This window comes from Dreissena polymorpha, chromosome 11 (genome assembly GCF_020536995.1).
Source record: "Dreissena polymorpha isolate Duluth1 chromosome 11, UMN_Dpol_1.0, whole genome shotgun sequence".
NCBI classification, from domain to species: domain Eukaryota; kingdom Metazoa; phylum Mollusca; class Bivalvia; order Myida; family Dreissenidae; genus Dreissena; species Dreissena polymorpha.
The window spans coordinates 86,446,196-86,462,179 of NC_068365.1; the positions used below are offsets into that span (position 1 = coordinate 86,446,196).

At 34.2% G+C, this 15,984-nt stretch overlaps 1 protein-coding gene across 1 annotated transcript; it reads right to left on the bottom strand.

The window, feature by feature from the left end:
- Positions 1 to 1,590: 1,590 nt before the first annotated feature.
- On the bottom strand, positions 1,591 to 14,757 carry LOC127851459 (transcriptional adapter 1-like). Its single transcript, XM_052385246.1, has 10 exons — positions 14,684 to 14,757; positions 10,340 to 10,376; positions 8,663 to 8,717; positions 8,048 to 8,113; positions 7,427 to 7,521; positions 6,711 to 6,780; positions 5,613 to 5,743; positions 4,990 to 5,138; positions 4,097 to 4,256; positions 1,591 to 3,772 (listed from the first exon to the last, which is right to left on the bottom strand). The coding sequence occupies exons 1-10, from the start codon at positions 14,752 to 14,754 to the stop codon at positions 3,614 to 3,616; spliced, it is 993 nt and encodes a 330-aa protein (XP_052241206.1). The 5' UTR covers positions 14,755 to 14,757; the 3' UTR covers positions 1,591 to 3,613.
- Positions 14,758 to 15,984: the final 1,227 nt, after the last annotated feature.

Sequence of the window (15,984 nt, forward strand, 5' to 3'; positions counted from 1 at the left end):
TATTCTACAAAAACAACGTTATTTATCGATGTGTTCAGATTCAAATTTTAGAAGCAGTGAATTATAAATGGTTAATCAACTATATATATTCATAAACCAGAGGAAAGCTGTATTAACGATGGGAAGGAATATGCCCACGATGAGGTGTTCCTTGACGCCGACTCTAACAGGTGCCAATGTGATGATGGCAATACAGTCTGCGAGATGAATGCGGAAGGTGTCCTGAAGGTGAGTCAATTAGAGATTACTATGCAATCTTCTACAGCTACGATGAGCTTATTAGTTGAATACAAGCTACGTTTCAAAATATAAATTTCTCAAAGAATGTTTAGTTTAATTAAATTTAATACAATTACATCATTTTCATGAAAGTCATGTTTAAATTGTTATAACATCAAAAAAACATTTGCGTCAATAAATACTACACTTTTGTTATTTCAAATAGAACACAAGTGTAATATTTATTGACTCAAATGTGTGTTGATGTTTTAACTAAAATTCTAGCGCACGATAATTAGATGCTATGTATGTTATTGATAAATTAGTGGTGCTGTAAGGACACGATTTCTACATTGTGTAACACCTTGGCTAAAACTCTAAACATGGGTTATAATGACTCTTTCAATGATCGGATTAAACAAAACTCTGAGATAAGAACTGTACAGTCAAAACCTCATAGCATATATTTTTTACCTTAAAAAACATTGGTAAGTCACACAAGTTATAAGAAGCTTCATTCTTAAAAAAAAAAATGTTTTTTTTTTGGAAATTGGGATTTTTAAAAAATTAATTTAGGTTTGGGATCGGGTCCGTTTGCTTTGAGAATGCCTCCGTTTTCCGGAGGCGCAGAAAGTGCTGGAAAACCCCTGAACTGGTACGAAGCCGGCGACAGTTTCCCGGATGACGACGGCTGCAACACGTGTACCTGCCTCAGGGGCGGCTTAGTGGCGTGCACCCGGATGTCATGTTCAGGCACCCCCACCCCGGACTATGTGAAATGATGATCACGTCCACGCATTGGTTATTATCCAACATAATTGAGCTGCACAATACTGACCGTTGAGTGTATTGAGTTGGTAGCCATACGATAATTCCAGAAATATATATCGTCTGCAATAAACTGAAAAACAAGATATAAGACATTTGTTAGTTTTTTATTTGTTTTATTTTCATATTTCTTTTCTTAGTTTTCTTTTTCGGACATATTTGAAATTGGTTTTAGAGCTGAAGTGGTTGACTTGTTTGCACTCTTTACATTCCTCACCTCATGTATCATCAACTAACAATGATGAAACATGTACCACCACAGCGTTATATAATACGTTCGTTTCGTGCGAAGACATCTATACTTTTATCGTTCTAATTATGTAAATAATATTCTCATGCGATACAATATTTGTATTATAATGTATCGGCATCTTTATCAGTTTTGATTTCTTTAATAAGCCGTTATTTCAAACTAAGCGTAAAAGAAAACACTGAGGCTCTCTTTTTAAGTCTTTCAACAAAATGAAAATAGCTGATCTCAAATCTGATCGGAGTCTTCGTTAAAGCGATTGATGGTGTCTTAAAATAACGTTAACACGCGCATAAAGTAAATAGCTTTTATTAAATTGATTCTAAACAAATGCAAAGGCAAAAATAGAATAAGCAAAATGTAGTAAAACAAGTTACCAGCATTCAAAAACTTTCTTAGTGCCATGCTCACAAAAACTTAAAATAATGCTAATTGATGAAATATTGAAAGTTATGAAGGAATTAATTCCCTTTCATCTTTATCCTCTGCCCGACTAGGGGCTTCTTAAATACTAGTATACAATTGAGATGCTTTTTATTCTTAATCACATAGTTAATAACAAATTCAAAATTAAAACACTTTTAAATAAGCACTTATTTAGAATTTACTACATGTATCTTCTGAACACATTGCTTACAAGTATAACACATGACATAATATGAGATTTATAACATTGGCATCTTTAATAACATATATTATCAAAGCAACCTGATCTACAGAGTTAAAAAAAACTACAATTTATACAAACAAATGATACAAAACATTAAAATGTTCTGAAAGGCCTATCTAATGTATATATTTCATTGTACATTATGTTTTTATTTAAACAAGAGGCTAATGATGGCCCTAAATCGCTCACCTGAGTTTGAGGAAAACCTGTTGTCAAAACTTAAATAATTTTTTGGACACATGAGACCTAGATTCGAACACAGCATAGCATAGATATTGTACAGATAAACATTCTATTTAACAAAGCTTCATCAAGATTGAGACATAAATGTGGCTACAAGAGTGGTTACAAGGTTTTTCTAAGCTTTGACCTGTTGACCTTGTCTTGAGATGCTTGTGACCAATAATCAAGCTCGCCTTAGACATTGTCAGAGTTACCATTATGACCAAGTTTCATCAAGATTGAATCATAAAAGTGGCCTCTAGAGTGGTAACCAGGGTCTTAGATTTTACCTGGCTACTTAGTCTTTGGAGCATGTTACCAGATTCCGATACGGCCTAGATATTGTCAAGATAATCATTATTACCAAGTTTCTTCAAGATTGGGTCATACATGACGCCTCTTTGGAGATAACAAGGCTTTCCACAGCTTTAACCTCATGACCTAGCTTTTGGACGCAAGTGACCCAGATTCAAATGCGCAATTGACATTGCAAAAAAAATCATTCAAACCAAATTTCATCAAGATTGATTTATAAGTATGGCCTCTAGAGTGATAACAAGATGCACTAGTTTTTTTAGACACACCTGACCCAATTTCAAACTCAGCCTAAATATTTTTAAGCTAAATATTTTGGGCAAGTTTGATCAAGACTGGATGAAAAATGTTAAATCTATGAGCTGACAATTGACAACACACAACGCAATACCCACATGAAGTTTCATGTTGAAGTCTTGCATGGTGCACGTAACTGAGATTTTTCCCTGAAAAATTACATCAAATAAAAAACAAAGGGCAATAACTCTTTTTAAATAAAGTGTAGGGTTACGGTTCTTGTGCATGGCACTTCTCCTCATTGATATCTATACACCTATCAAGAAGGACTGACTCTCACTTTTGGCGGTTGATAATAACACGTCACATCATGGTTCCAGTGGCTTAACAGTGGGGTAGAAACTTTGCAGTTCATCTTTATAATAAATACTGCTTGATAAGACATCCTGATTAGACTACTTTCTAAAGCAATGGTCGATTGAAAAATATTCTATGGGTTCAACTCTCTAGTCTTTTCAAAATAAATCCATCAAGTTTACACATCAAAACTACTGGCATTTTTACACAAACTCTTCACATGCTAAAACATGCTGCTGACAATACAAAATGTAGTTGCAGTCACACTACAATGAAACAGTCACAATCTTCTATCTTTATCTGACTGGGCGCCCAGAAGCTTGTTATTGTGAGTTTGAGTTTTCTGAAGATTGTAAATGTCTTAGCTCCTCATTTCTTAAGAATTTCAGCACATACAAAAAATATTCTGAAAGGAGTTACAATCTTTTTTATCTCACAGGTGACCCAGAGGCTTGCTTTGGCAAGTTTTTGTTTTCCGCAGATTCAAAATGTCCATGCTCCTTGTGACTTGGATGTTATCTCACAGGTGACCCAGACGCTTGTTTTTGCAAGTTGTTGTTTTCGGCAGATTCAAAATGTCCAAGCTCCTCGTGACTGGGATGCCAAAGCCTGTGGATGATCCTCTCTACAGCAGGGGCGTACACTGCATGATTAGGGATGAGATTCGGGTAGGTCTGGAATGTATGAAAGAAATTAGTGGCGATCTGGGAAACGGGCCTTAATGCATGTGCGCAGTGTTGTCCCAAATACTAGTATTATAATTGCTCTCTGGGAAAACCTGGCTTAATTTTTTTTTGCCAATTGTCTGCACAGGCTAATCAGGGACAACATTTTTTGTTTACATGGATTTTTTTAATTTGTTAAGCAAAAATCCAGTTGACGCAGAAAGTGTTGCCCCTGATTGATCTGTGCGGACTGCAAAGGCTAATCTAGGATGACACTTAAAACACTTGCATGAAGCCCCATTTCCACATAGCGACACTCAATAATATGCATACCTGTAATGTTTCCAGGAGGTTATAAAGTGTGGAGGGATATCGTGGTTCTGGCTTGCTAGTGGAGGCAGCTAGTGTCTGGGCCCTGTAACCCTCATTCACTTCCTCGGGGAACCGTCTGGCAGGCACGTGATGACCCACACTGTTCACTGTTGTAGCCTCGCTGAAATTTATCAGAGAAATGACAACATTAGCAGCAGTCTCACCGTGACTCACTGGAAATTATTAGATTTTCAAAACCATTTTTGTCATTATATGGGAAAATGGGTCTTAATGCATGTGTTTATGGTCCTTCCCAAATTAGCCTTTGCAGTCCGGACAGGCTTATTTGAGACAATGCTTTTTGCTGTTATTGACCACTCAGTCTAAAGGAGGTCCCATCTAAACAAACATCCAATGTTGACTGAAAAAAAACGTTCCTGATTAGCCTGTGTGGACTACACTGAGTAATCTGGGACGACATTCCACCCACATGTTTTAACTTATTAAGCATACTTTTCCCAGGGCGGAGCTCATAATAAAACTGTTTCTATCTCTAACATCAAAAAGCCATTTTGTAGCCGGTGAACAATTAAGCCTTGGTAGCTTCAAACCACCATTGAAGATAGACTGTGTTTTGAAATATTGCATCACAAACACAAAGTGTTTACATGAAGGAGCAAAACAAGTGAAAAAAGTTGTCACAATTCATTTTTACCAATTTAATATGCAGTAGCCACTTTTGTAAACAATCCCAATTGGCAAAATTGTAAGTGAAGCACCAGTTTTACTGCACCTCACATGAATGTCTCACATAAAAACAAATAACTTGAACCTACAACCCACTGATGGTGGCACCAATGCATTACTACAACACTTTCATCCACAAAAATAATGATTCTCAATAGAATACAAACCTCTCTAGCGTTCTGTCCCGCAGTAGCTGGCTGTGCCTTGTGTAAGGATTGGGGACAGGTTCGCCCATAGCAAACTTGAAACGACCTTCGCGCAACTTGTAGCCGTTCCGCCTTGAAATCAACTCTGTGATAATGTTCTTTAACTGAACCTGCAAACAAAATCATGTTTGATTAAAGGCCACAGAAAAAACACATCCGATTTCTGCATCTTGACTATAACCAATAATTTCCCGAGGCCTTAAATAACATCCATAAAGTTGTGTAGCATCAAACAAGGGACACTGGATTGAGAATGATCATTTTTTGCGGTCTTGGGCTGAGGAAGGTTAATAGGAGAAACCCCACCTGCCAAGTATGGTCATCAACCAAACATACATTCTGGCAGCCAAACTTTCTAGCTGGGTATATCAACCGCGACTCTCACTAGAAAACGGCTGACAACTACTGCTCAATTGTGCCTCGTTCTGCAAAAACTAGGCTTTCGCCTACACTGGATTGCCTCTTTTCAATGTAATATTCTATAAAAGCGTAAAGTGTAGTCCCTGATTAGCCTGTGCAGACTGCACAGGCTTATCTGGGAGCACACTTTGCTCACATGCTAACTACATTATTGACGCGTGTACCTCTACAGACTGCATGACAAGGGTGGCAACTGCTTCCTCCACATTGGTAAGGCCAGCTTCCCAGGCACACACCAGTAGTCTCCCTTGCAACATGGACATGTCTGGCAGGCACATCTCTCGTCCTGCAAATTCTGCAACAAAAATGAAACTTAATAAGCCTTCAACATAAGAAGCATTTGATAGTTGATGTTCCTTCAATCAATTTTACTTGAAAACAATTATTTAAACTTGACTGCATCAAGAGCCATCGTTAAGAGATATTTAACATAGTCAGGATACCAGTTTTTGGTTAGACAATTAACAACATTATTTTAAAGTTTGTAATCCCTTGTTGCCAAAAAAATCTTAACAAATACCATTTTCAATGAAATCCATTAAAACAAAAAGAAAATGCGTACCTAAACCTTAAATATAATTCCTGCAAGCATTTTACATCAATTATTTATGTTTGAAAAAATCATTGGTTCATGCTACATCAGAAATATTTGATATTTTATGTTCCTACATTTAATGTTACTTTAAAACAATTAATTTAAACTTGATTGCATTAAGAGCTGTGAACTTAAGACATTTAACACAGACATTTTCAGTGGTTTGCATTCTCTTAAAATAGTTTATGCTTGAAAGACAATTCAACCCAGAGTGTTTGTTAAAGTACATGTTGATACACACTGTTCATTATTTAGTACTTAAGTTAGTATAACACAATAATCTTATGTGTTGCATTATATTAATGATTACATTAATTGCACCATCAATATACCAGATGTGCAACTGTGTAAAGTATTTTCACCAAAGAGTAAGAAGCCCAGAACCCAGTACATGTTATTATTGTCTAAGTTATTTTTAATGGAACAAAATCAGACTTTGTAAAATTTCTGCCATGACTCAATGCATTATGCCTCAATCTTCATGATTTTGTTTACAATAAACTGATTAACTGCTGAAAAACTGTTTCAAGCTTTTTTTAAAAGGTAGCTGCCAGGAAGAAATACCAAATTGTTAAATCCCCTTCCCTGGACCTAAACAAAACTATAATTGCCCACGGCAAATAGGCAATCACCGGATTCTATTCCAGGTTATGATAAAAAATCCTACCTAAATCTTTCACATCTTTGTATGTTGCCGTCACAGCACAAGACATTGGATTCACCGGAACAAACCTTTGCTAAAAATGGATACAACAATTGTCAAAACATAATTAACTGTAAGCAGTTTGAGTTAATGTGAAATACTAAAACATGTGCCAGTATAGAAAGTACACATTTAATGAAAATTTCAAAAGCAAATATGCTATCACTAATAGTGTCAGCTGAGCACTCTTTGAATATATATGATATTGGATAATATATTTTTTAACTATCTTATGTCAACTGACTACATTGTTGACATAACCTAAAAAAATAGAATAGCTTTACCTTACCTTCTCTTTAGTAACACAAACCTTTTCTAAGCCATCTTCAATGTTTTCTTGCACTATGGTGTACGAGTTACACTTTTGGCAGTAACAGAAAAGCTGTTAGCCATAAGAAATGTTTGTTTTTATGTCAAATGCTGCTCAAAGCCATTAATGTTCTTTGAAAATTGATTAAACATCACTATGGTAACAAAAATGAAATGAAACTTTTTCACAACAATTATATGACCTTTCCATACACAACATTGCAACAAATCTGAAATGACTTAGAAATGACAGCAAGCTTGTGAACTTTCAATCATCCATAGTTACAAGCCTAAAATAAAAAAAAATAAACTTCTGATTTTGGTGGGGTTTTATTTCAATTTTCAATCAACCGTCAGCCATAAAAACAAACCTGAAATGAGCTTCTGACTGTGGCAGGTTTTCGTTTGACCTTTCCTCTTTTCAACAGCTTGGAAGAACTGCTAATCCCTGGTTCGGCCTTGGGAGCTGAAAAAGACATTCCAGCTGTGCTCTGTAAAAAAGGGTTTTAATGCATCTACGTAAAGTTTTGTCCCAGATAAGCCTGAGCAGTCTGCACAGGCTAATCAGGGAAAACACTTTCCGCAAAAACTTGATTTTTGCTAAGAAGAAACTTTTTTGAAACACAAAAATATCATAATATCATTTAATCACACATTGATTAAACACCCTTTTTTATAGAGTACGGCTCATTTGTATCTGCATGCACACAAAATAGAGATTCTGTTTTAAATAAAACTACAGACACTAGCAATTATACAAATAATACAATATTGAAATCTTATTAACAAGATTTTCTACTTAATTAGGAGTTCCTGTAGGTTTGCCAGCACATTCTACAATTGAATATAATCTTTGTTTGATACTTAATAATGTGCCCAAACCACCCAACACAGTGCGATTATCAAAGTAAACATGAACAAATAATCAATGACTAGCTGAGAATAGTGTGGGGTGAAAACACTTGAGATTGTTAAAATAAAAATCCCATTACCTGAAGCCAGACTGAGCGAATGGCACTTGGAAAATATGGCCAACAGAAACTCATTGTGGAGGTGGACTGAAAATTACCAGAGGATATGATTCATTCTGAGAAAACTGGGTTTAATTCATGAGATTAACAGAGAGGCTAATGATTAATTGTGAGAAAACTGGGTGAAATGCATGTGTGGAAAGTGTTTTCCCAGATTAGCAGATTGCAGTCCACACAGGCTTATCAGGTACAACACTATCTGTCTTTTTGCTTAAAAGGGACTTTCTAAAAATGAAAAGTTCCATACAACCGAAAAGTGCTGTCCCTGATTAGCCTGCGATGACTATACATGCTAATTTTGGATGACACTTAATGCACAGGCATTAAGCCCAGTTTTCCCATAAAGAGACTCATTAAATAACCACCTGAGCTTTAAGTGTGGAAAAAATAAAGTGTACCATTGAAGAAGCATGCTCACATTTACTCTGGAAAATTTTCAGAAAATGCGATATATTTACAATTCATATAAATATATAGGAGCACTGTGATAAATACATGTTAGTGATAAACCTGGGCCAATAACTGACCCAAAATTTGCAGTAGAAATAACAAGTGAAATTTTGGCAGCCACAGTACCTGTCTGAGATGTGAGCAGCTTTCTGGCCTCCTTGTCAAACTCCTCTTTGGCAATCTGAAAGAGTACAGTATACACACTCAGAATAGTGTAAAATAAGAATAATATAAACCCTTAGTCTAGAATAGTACAGGGGTGTGATTTAAGACCAATCAGCGGAAGAAAATACCATCCTTACAGGTTTAAACTAAACTCTTCATTTGTATAAAGAACCAGCAAAGTAAATAATCATTTGTAAAATAAGTTTGTATTGGAAGGGAGGAATAAGCTGAAAGGAGGAGAATTCACGCTGCTGATGGTACAGACTCTTAAATCAGAATAGTACTAACTCTTAGCTCAGAATAGTATAAACTCTAAGTGTAAAATAGTACAAACTCTCAGAATAGTATGAACTCTTATCTCAGATTAGTATAAACTCTAAGCTCAGAATAGTATAAACTCTGAGCTCAGAATAGTACTAACTCTTAGCTCAGAATAGTATAAACTCTTAACTCAGAATAGTATAAACTATTAGCTCAGAATAGAATAAACTCTTTTAAGACTTAACTCAGAATAGTATAAACTCTTAGCTCAGAATAGTATAAACTCTTAGCTCAGAATAGTATAAACTCTTAGCTCCGAATAGTATAAACTCTTAGCTCAGAATAGTATAAACTCGTAGCTCCCAATAGTATAAACTCTTAGCTCAGAATAGTATAAACTCTTAGCTCAGAATAGTAAAAAATCTTAGCTCAGAATAGTATAAACTCTTAGCTCAGAATAGTATAACTCTTAACTCAGAATAGTAGAAACTATAAGCATAGAATAGAATAAACTCTTAGCTCAGAATAGTACTAACTCTTAGCTCAGAATAGTACTAATTCTTAGCTCAGAGTAGTTTAAACTCTTAGCTCAGAATAGTATAAACCCTAAGCTAAGAATAGTACTAACTCTAAGCTCAGAGATGTATAAACTCTTAGCTCAAAATAGTATAAACTCTTAGCTCAGAATAGTATAAACTCTGAGCTCAGAATAGTATAAACTCTTAGCTCAGAATAGTTTAAACTCTTACAATGTAGCTAAGAATAGTACTAACTTTTAGCTCAGAATAGTATAAACTCTTAGCTCACAATAGTACTAACTTTTAGCTCAGAATAGTATTTAACTCTTAGCTCAGAATAGTATAAACTCTTAAATCAGGATAGTTTGAACCCTAAGCTAAGAATAGTATCAAACCTTAGCTCAGAATAGTATAAACCTCTAGCCCAGAATTGTATGAATCCCTAGCTCAGAATAGTATGAACCTCTAGCACAGTAAAGTATGAACCCCTAGCTCAGAAAAGTATGAACCTCTAGCGCAGAATAGTATGAACCTCTAGCTCAGAATAGAATTAACTCTTAGCTCAAAGTATGAACTTCTTTTCACAATGCTCTTTTGAGTTTTGACTAACCAATAATTACTGCATGACATGATTTTGGTCAAATTAGTTTGTCCACCTGAAATGAGCTCTCATCACATTGCACACAAACCGTAAGATTTTATCAAAATGTTTTGGTAAAATTCAAAAATTGGAATGTGTTACATCCTTAAAATTTTTTAAAAAGAAAAGCAATCCATTTGTTTAATAAATAATGGAATGCAGCGTTATGCAAAATTATATTTTTTATGTGATTATTAACAAATCATAGATCAACAATACCTTCATCCTAAACCATAACTTCAAGTGATGCAGATAACTGAAAAAAACAAGAGATGTGTTAGTCAGAAACACAATGCCGCCTATTGCGCCACTTTGAAAAACAATTTCAATATATTTGGCAGGTTTTAAGTTTAGAAATTATTTCCCTTTAAAGCTTATTACTTCCCTTGGATTGTATTTTTTTACTTTTAACCTTGAAGAATGACCTTGACCTTCACCTTTCATCACTCAAAATGTGCAGCTTCATGAGATACACATACATGCCAAATATCAAGTTGCTATATTCAATATTGAAAAGTTATGGCCAATGTTAAGTTTTCAGACAGACACACAGACAGACAAACAGACTGACAGTTCAACTGCTATATGCCACCCTACCGGGGGCATAAAAACAACAAATTAATAATGAAAATATACTTCTAAGGCAAATTGATCCTTTAAATTTCTCAAGATAACGGTTAGATCAGATTAAATTGTTTTTCACACTTTCAATTTTAATCCGATTCCTACATTAATTTTGGTAAAGTTAAATGAATGACATTGGTCAAAAATACATCACAAAACATGAATATGCCCCAAAGATGCAATCAAATTAGACACAAAGCACGGCCGTTAATCACGCGCGCCACCTCTTTTAAAGATGCATTAATAAGTGAGCAAATGCAACTTCCAAGGTGGAGCTCAGGCCCAGATGTTTTGAAATTTCATGGATAAATTTACAGGGTTATTAGGTTTTATATATGTTTTTGCAACATATTTCGCTTTTTTTTTAATCGAACAATGTAGTGCGGTTCAGCAAAGATTAATTCATCCAAAAATGTACAGAAGCATACATTTTCAACCCATTTAAAAAACGTGAGAACCTATATAAGTTGTGGCATGGTGGAGTTTTAAAAAGCATTTAGATGAGTTATCCTGTGTGACGAGCCAATTTCCACCCAATTAAATTGCAAACGGCATCAAACGAATGCGTACAACACGCACAAAAATATTGGCTTCTTCCCGACGTAGTACATAATTTAGAATTTTCCCAAAAGAAATGGAGCCAATGCTTAGGAGATGGTGCTAATGATAGGAGATGGGGTCAATGCAGTATGTATTAATTAACAGTCGTAACGCAATGACATTATCACATGACGTACATTTGATAGATAATGTTATTTGTTGTATTTAATTTATTTTTCAACGTACACACAAAGGCCCAAATCTTTACAGAACATAAACACATTCTATAATAAATAAGATGTAGTTTTTTAAATATATATGTGATCAACTCAATTAAGAAGTCATTAACGTGAATAAAACATATTGTAAGATTTATACCAAAAATGTGGAAAACTCAATAAAACCAATAACTAAATGTTCAACATTATCAAAATAATTCATCAACAGCAATATTGGTATATAGTATGATAAATCAAGAAATAAATACAAGATTATACTTCTTCTTGGCACGATGATTTGTGTCCCTTAAAGGGATCTTTTCACGCTTTGGTAAATTGACAAAATTGAAAAAAAGTTGTTTCAGATTCGCAATTTTTCGTTTTAGTTATGATATTTGTGAGGAAACGGTAATACTGAACATTTACCACGGTCTAATATAGCCATTATATGCATCTTTTGACGATTTTAAAACCTAAAAATTATCAAGCGTTGCAACGCGAAACGATTGAATAATTTGGAGAGTTCTGTTTTTGTCGTTAAATTTTGTGAAACTACGAAGATTGCTTATATAAGGTAAAAAATACTTCAAGTATATGTACTCGGCGGAATAGCTCAGTAGGCTAAAGCGTTTTTACTTCAGGACACGGGCAGGACTCCAGGGGTCACTGGTTCGAAACCTGGTCCGGGCAATGTTCTTTTCCTTTTTTTAATTTTATTCTTGATTTTTTACTGGAGCTTTTACGATCCAATGTTTACATTTATCGATATAAAGCATTTAATGAATAAGTTAAAAAATGCCAAAATCTGTGAAAAGGCCCCTTTAATCCAAAATGAAATGCTTAATTTACTCAAAGGTCAAGGTCAACAAATCTTCATTAGGCTGATATATGTTGTTTTTCCCACTATCAACTCCAAAAAAGATAAAGATAGCTCTGTCTTTTTCCGTTAACTTTGTTGTATAATACATGTTAACTGTTCTTATCTTACAAAGAGGAATGTTAAAATCCATCAAGACATTATTAGAAAACTGCTTTTTCTAATTAAAAATGCACACAACTCAAATGTGATGAAGTAGTCAACTTACAAAAAATAATGTAAGTCCTGTAAACATACTAGAAACCATAGCATAAAATATTTCACTTTAAAAGAGCTATAAATTTGCTAGAAACCGATGTTTTTGTGCACACATTAACTTGTACAGGACAGGTTCAAAGCAATCATTTTATGTTATGAGTGATTTAATTGGCTGTGAATTTCGTCGTCACAGAGGCAAAAAACAATTTGCTTTTATGAATTCTACCATGCCACAACTTGTAAAGGTCCTCACGTTTCCAAATAGGTTGTGATTGTATGTTTCTGTACATATTTGAATGAATTTATAGTCGCTGAATTGCACGATATTGGTAGCTTTTTTTAAATACATGTAATGCTAAATATGTTGAAAAAAACATAAAACCTAATCACCCTGTAAAAGTATCCGTTAAATTTCAAAACATCCAGGCCTGAGCGCCATCTCTGAAGAAGCATTGGCTCATTTATATATGCATCTCAAAAAAGAGGTGGGGCCAGTGATTAACGGCCTTGCATAATAATCCATGTGGGTTACATTTTCAGTACATGTACTTGTATACCGTAGGCAGTTCAAGCTAAAATACACTTGTAAATCATACAAATCAACAAAGATTATTAGGATCACATCCATGGACACACAGTTAATGTAAAGATAGGCAAAGGGCGTGCTTTAAAAAATCCTTTCTGTTTTTCTACAATATCACTGGATTCTATTATTTGATTATTTCTCAGTAAGCATTCAGTTACAATTTAAAAAAAAGTCTTTCTCACATTTGAACACAAAGAGAAAAGACATCCTCAAAGTATACAGGGGTGTGATTGAAGTGAAGTCTGAGGGAAGGAAAATTCTGTAGACTGATTTTGACTACGCGAATCGCATGCATAACGCAATGACAAATCTTAAAACAGACATTTAAATAAACACCATATTAAACTTATTAACAATATTTATTTATGAAAACCTTTTAAAATTCACATTTAATATATTATGCAAAGTCACCAGTATTTATTGTGATCAAAATAAATGTGTGTTCCGATCCCTGTAAACGATGATGGCAATCTTTTGTTTGAGCTCCATGTATTTAAATTCAAAATAAGGTCAACAATGTTACATTGTTTCACTAACGACAATTTACCACGGATCTGTTGTTCGAGATTTGTTCACATGGAATATGACTTAAGCCTTACCAAGACAGCTGATGTTATGTACCCATAATAAATGTAGTATTCCAGTGATTTTTTTGCTCAAATTTACAGCCGAATTTCGGCTGCTTCCCAATCGCAAAAATACACGTTTTTTCCCAAAATTCTGACCAAAATTTCCCAAAAAAAGCCCAACTTAAAAAAAAAACAAAAAAAAAATGTATTTATTTTTTTTTTTTTTTTTAGAAAGAAGTCTCATATAACTTAATTATGATTTCTTAAATCTAGGTCTCAACTTTATTTTTTAAACATCTTACAAAATATATAACTTGAATTTAGTCATTTTTGTCCATAAATCATTCCCAAACTTGCCACTTTTATTGATTAAAAAAAAACACAATTTGACCAGACTCCTTTTCTAGAAAACTCCCTGAACATGCACTTAAAAACAATATCACTTCTGTTACTTATAATCCTATTTATAATGCTTAATTTTTCCCAATTTCATGGTTTATCGCGCTATTTTTCCCAATTTCACGGTTTATCGCGCTAATTTTCCCAATTCAAAAGGCACAGGCTGTAACAAATTAAAGCAAAAAAAATCACTGTATTCGGATGTCGTCAAAATTCAATTACACAAAAAACTATTGTTAAGTCCTACTGTAGATAAAACGATGTATTGATTCAGTGTATTATATTGTATTCCTTATTTTGAAATTTTGGGAGTGAATAAAGGTTTGACTCATATTAGTTGTTGTTATTGTTTACTAAACTTTTATTTTAAGAAGACTGTAGGCTACTAGCATTAGTTTTTTTGTGTAATTGAATTTCGACAACATCCGAATACTATTCGACTTAAATAAATAATTGAAATTACAAATTGAAATAGTAAATACTTTCAATTTAAAACTACGTTATGATACTTTTGACAATTCATTAATAACAAAACACTGTTTCAACATAAACCTCTTCATATCATCGCCTAAAACTTCAGCCAAATTTTTCTTTGCAGCAACTAAATCGGTTGAAGCTGCCATTTTACATTTAAATCTGTTTGTAAAAATCGCACATGAGGTTTCATGCTACTATAAACGAGTTACATACTAGTATCAGAATGTTAATGTATTTCATTTTCATCCGTAACCAAGCAATACTTTATATGAAGTAAAACGCAACACATGTCTTCATGATGAACTCTTAACTCGGACACGCAATTTAGAATAATTAAGCCCGTTTAGCTGTAAAGCTAAAAAATAAACTTGTACTCGTTCTCATAAAACAACTCTACATCGCTATTAGTGATATAGGTATAATATACTGCACATTTGTTTTAAAGAATGCTGAAAACAATCGCTTATCAAGACGTATAACTGCATCTATTTTTTTCGCAGAATTATGCACCTTTGTCTGATTAAAGTTATTCTTAACAACTTACCAAGGCCTATTACATTGAATTATATTTGACAGAAGTATGGCCCTTTTAAAATGCAGAGTAAGATTTGTGTGCGAGCAAATATTGAACTACAACTGAAAGTCATGCCTCTGAGAGTGTACCTATGTCAACCTTCACACGTGTCTTTAGGATTATTATCGTACGTCACGTTACTGAAAACTGTAGTTTAAACATATTTTATTTCCAAATTGACAATTACAAATGAGTAACAATTCACACAATATAATATGGAAAAATACTACAAATGAATTACAATTCACACAATATAATATGGAAAAAGGGTTGGCTCTAAAGTTCTACAACATTATCGGGGGTCTACTACTACTACTACTACTACTACTACTACTACTACTACTACTACTACTACTACTACTACTACTACTACTACTACTACTACTACTACTACGACGACGACGACGACGACGACGAACGACGACGACGACTACTACTACTACTACTACTACTACTACTACTACTATACTACTACTACTACTACTACTACTACTACTACTACTACTACTACTCCTATACTACCACTACTACTACTAACTACTACTCTACTACTGCTATACTGCTAACACTACTACTATACTACTACTACTACTACTAACTTCGACTAATACTACGACTACTACTACTACTTACTACTACTACTACTACTACTACTACTACTACTACAACTACTACAATCTACTACTGACTACCACACTAACTACTACCACTACAACCACTCCACCGACCACCACTACCCCACCACGTACCACCACTACTACTACACTACTACTACCACTACTACTACTACTACTACTACTGA

Coding starts and splice junctions, on each gene's coding strand:
- LOC127851459 (XM_052385246.1), bottom strand. CDS start 14,754: ATGGCAGCTTCAACCGATTTAGTTGCTGCAAAGAAAAATTTGGCTGAA. Junction 8,114..8,662: donor GCTGCTCACATCTCAGACAG/GTACTGTGGCTG, acceptor GGTAATTTTCAG/TCCACCTCCACAATGAGTTT. Junction 4,257..4,989: donor CGGGACAGAACGCTAGAGAG/GTTTGTATTCTA, acceptor GATAAATTTCAG/CGAGGCTACAACAGTGAACA.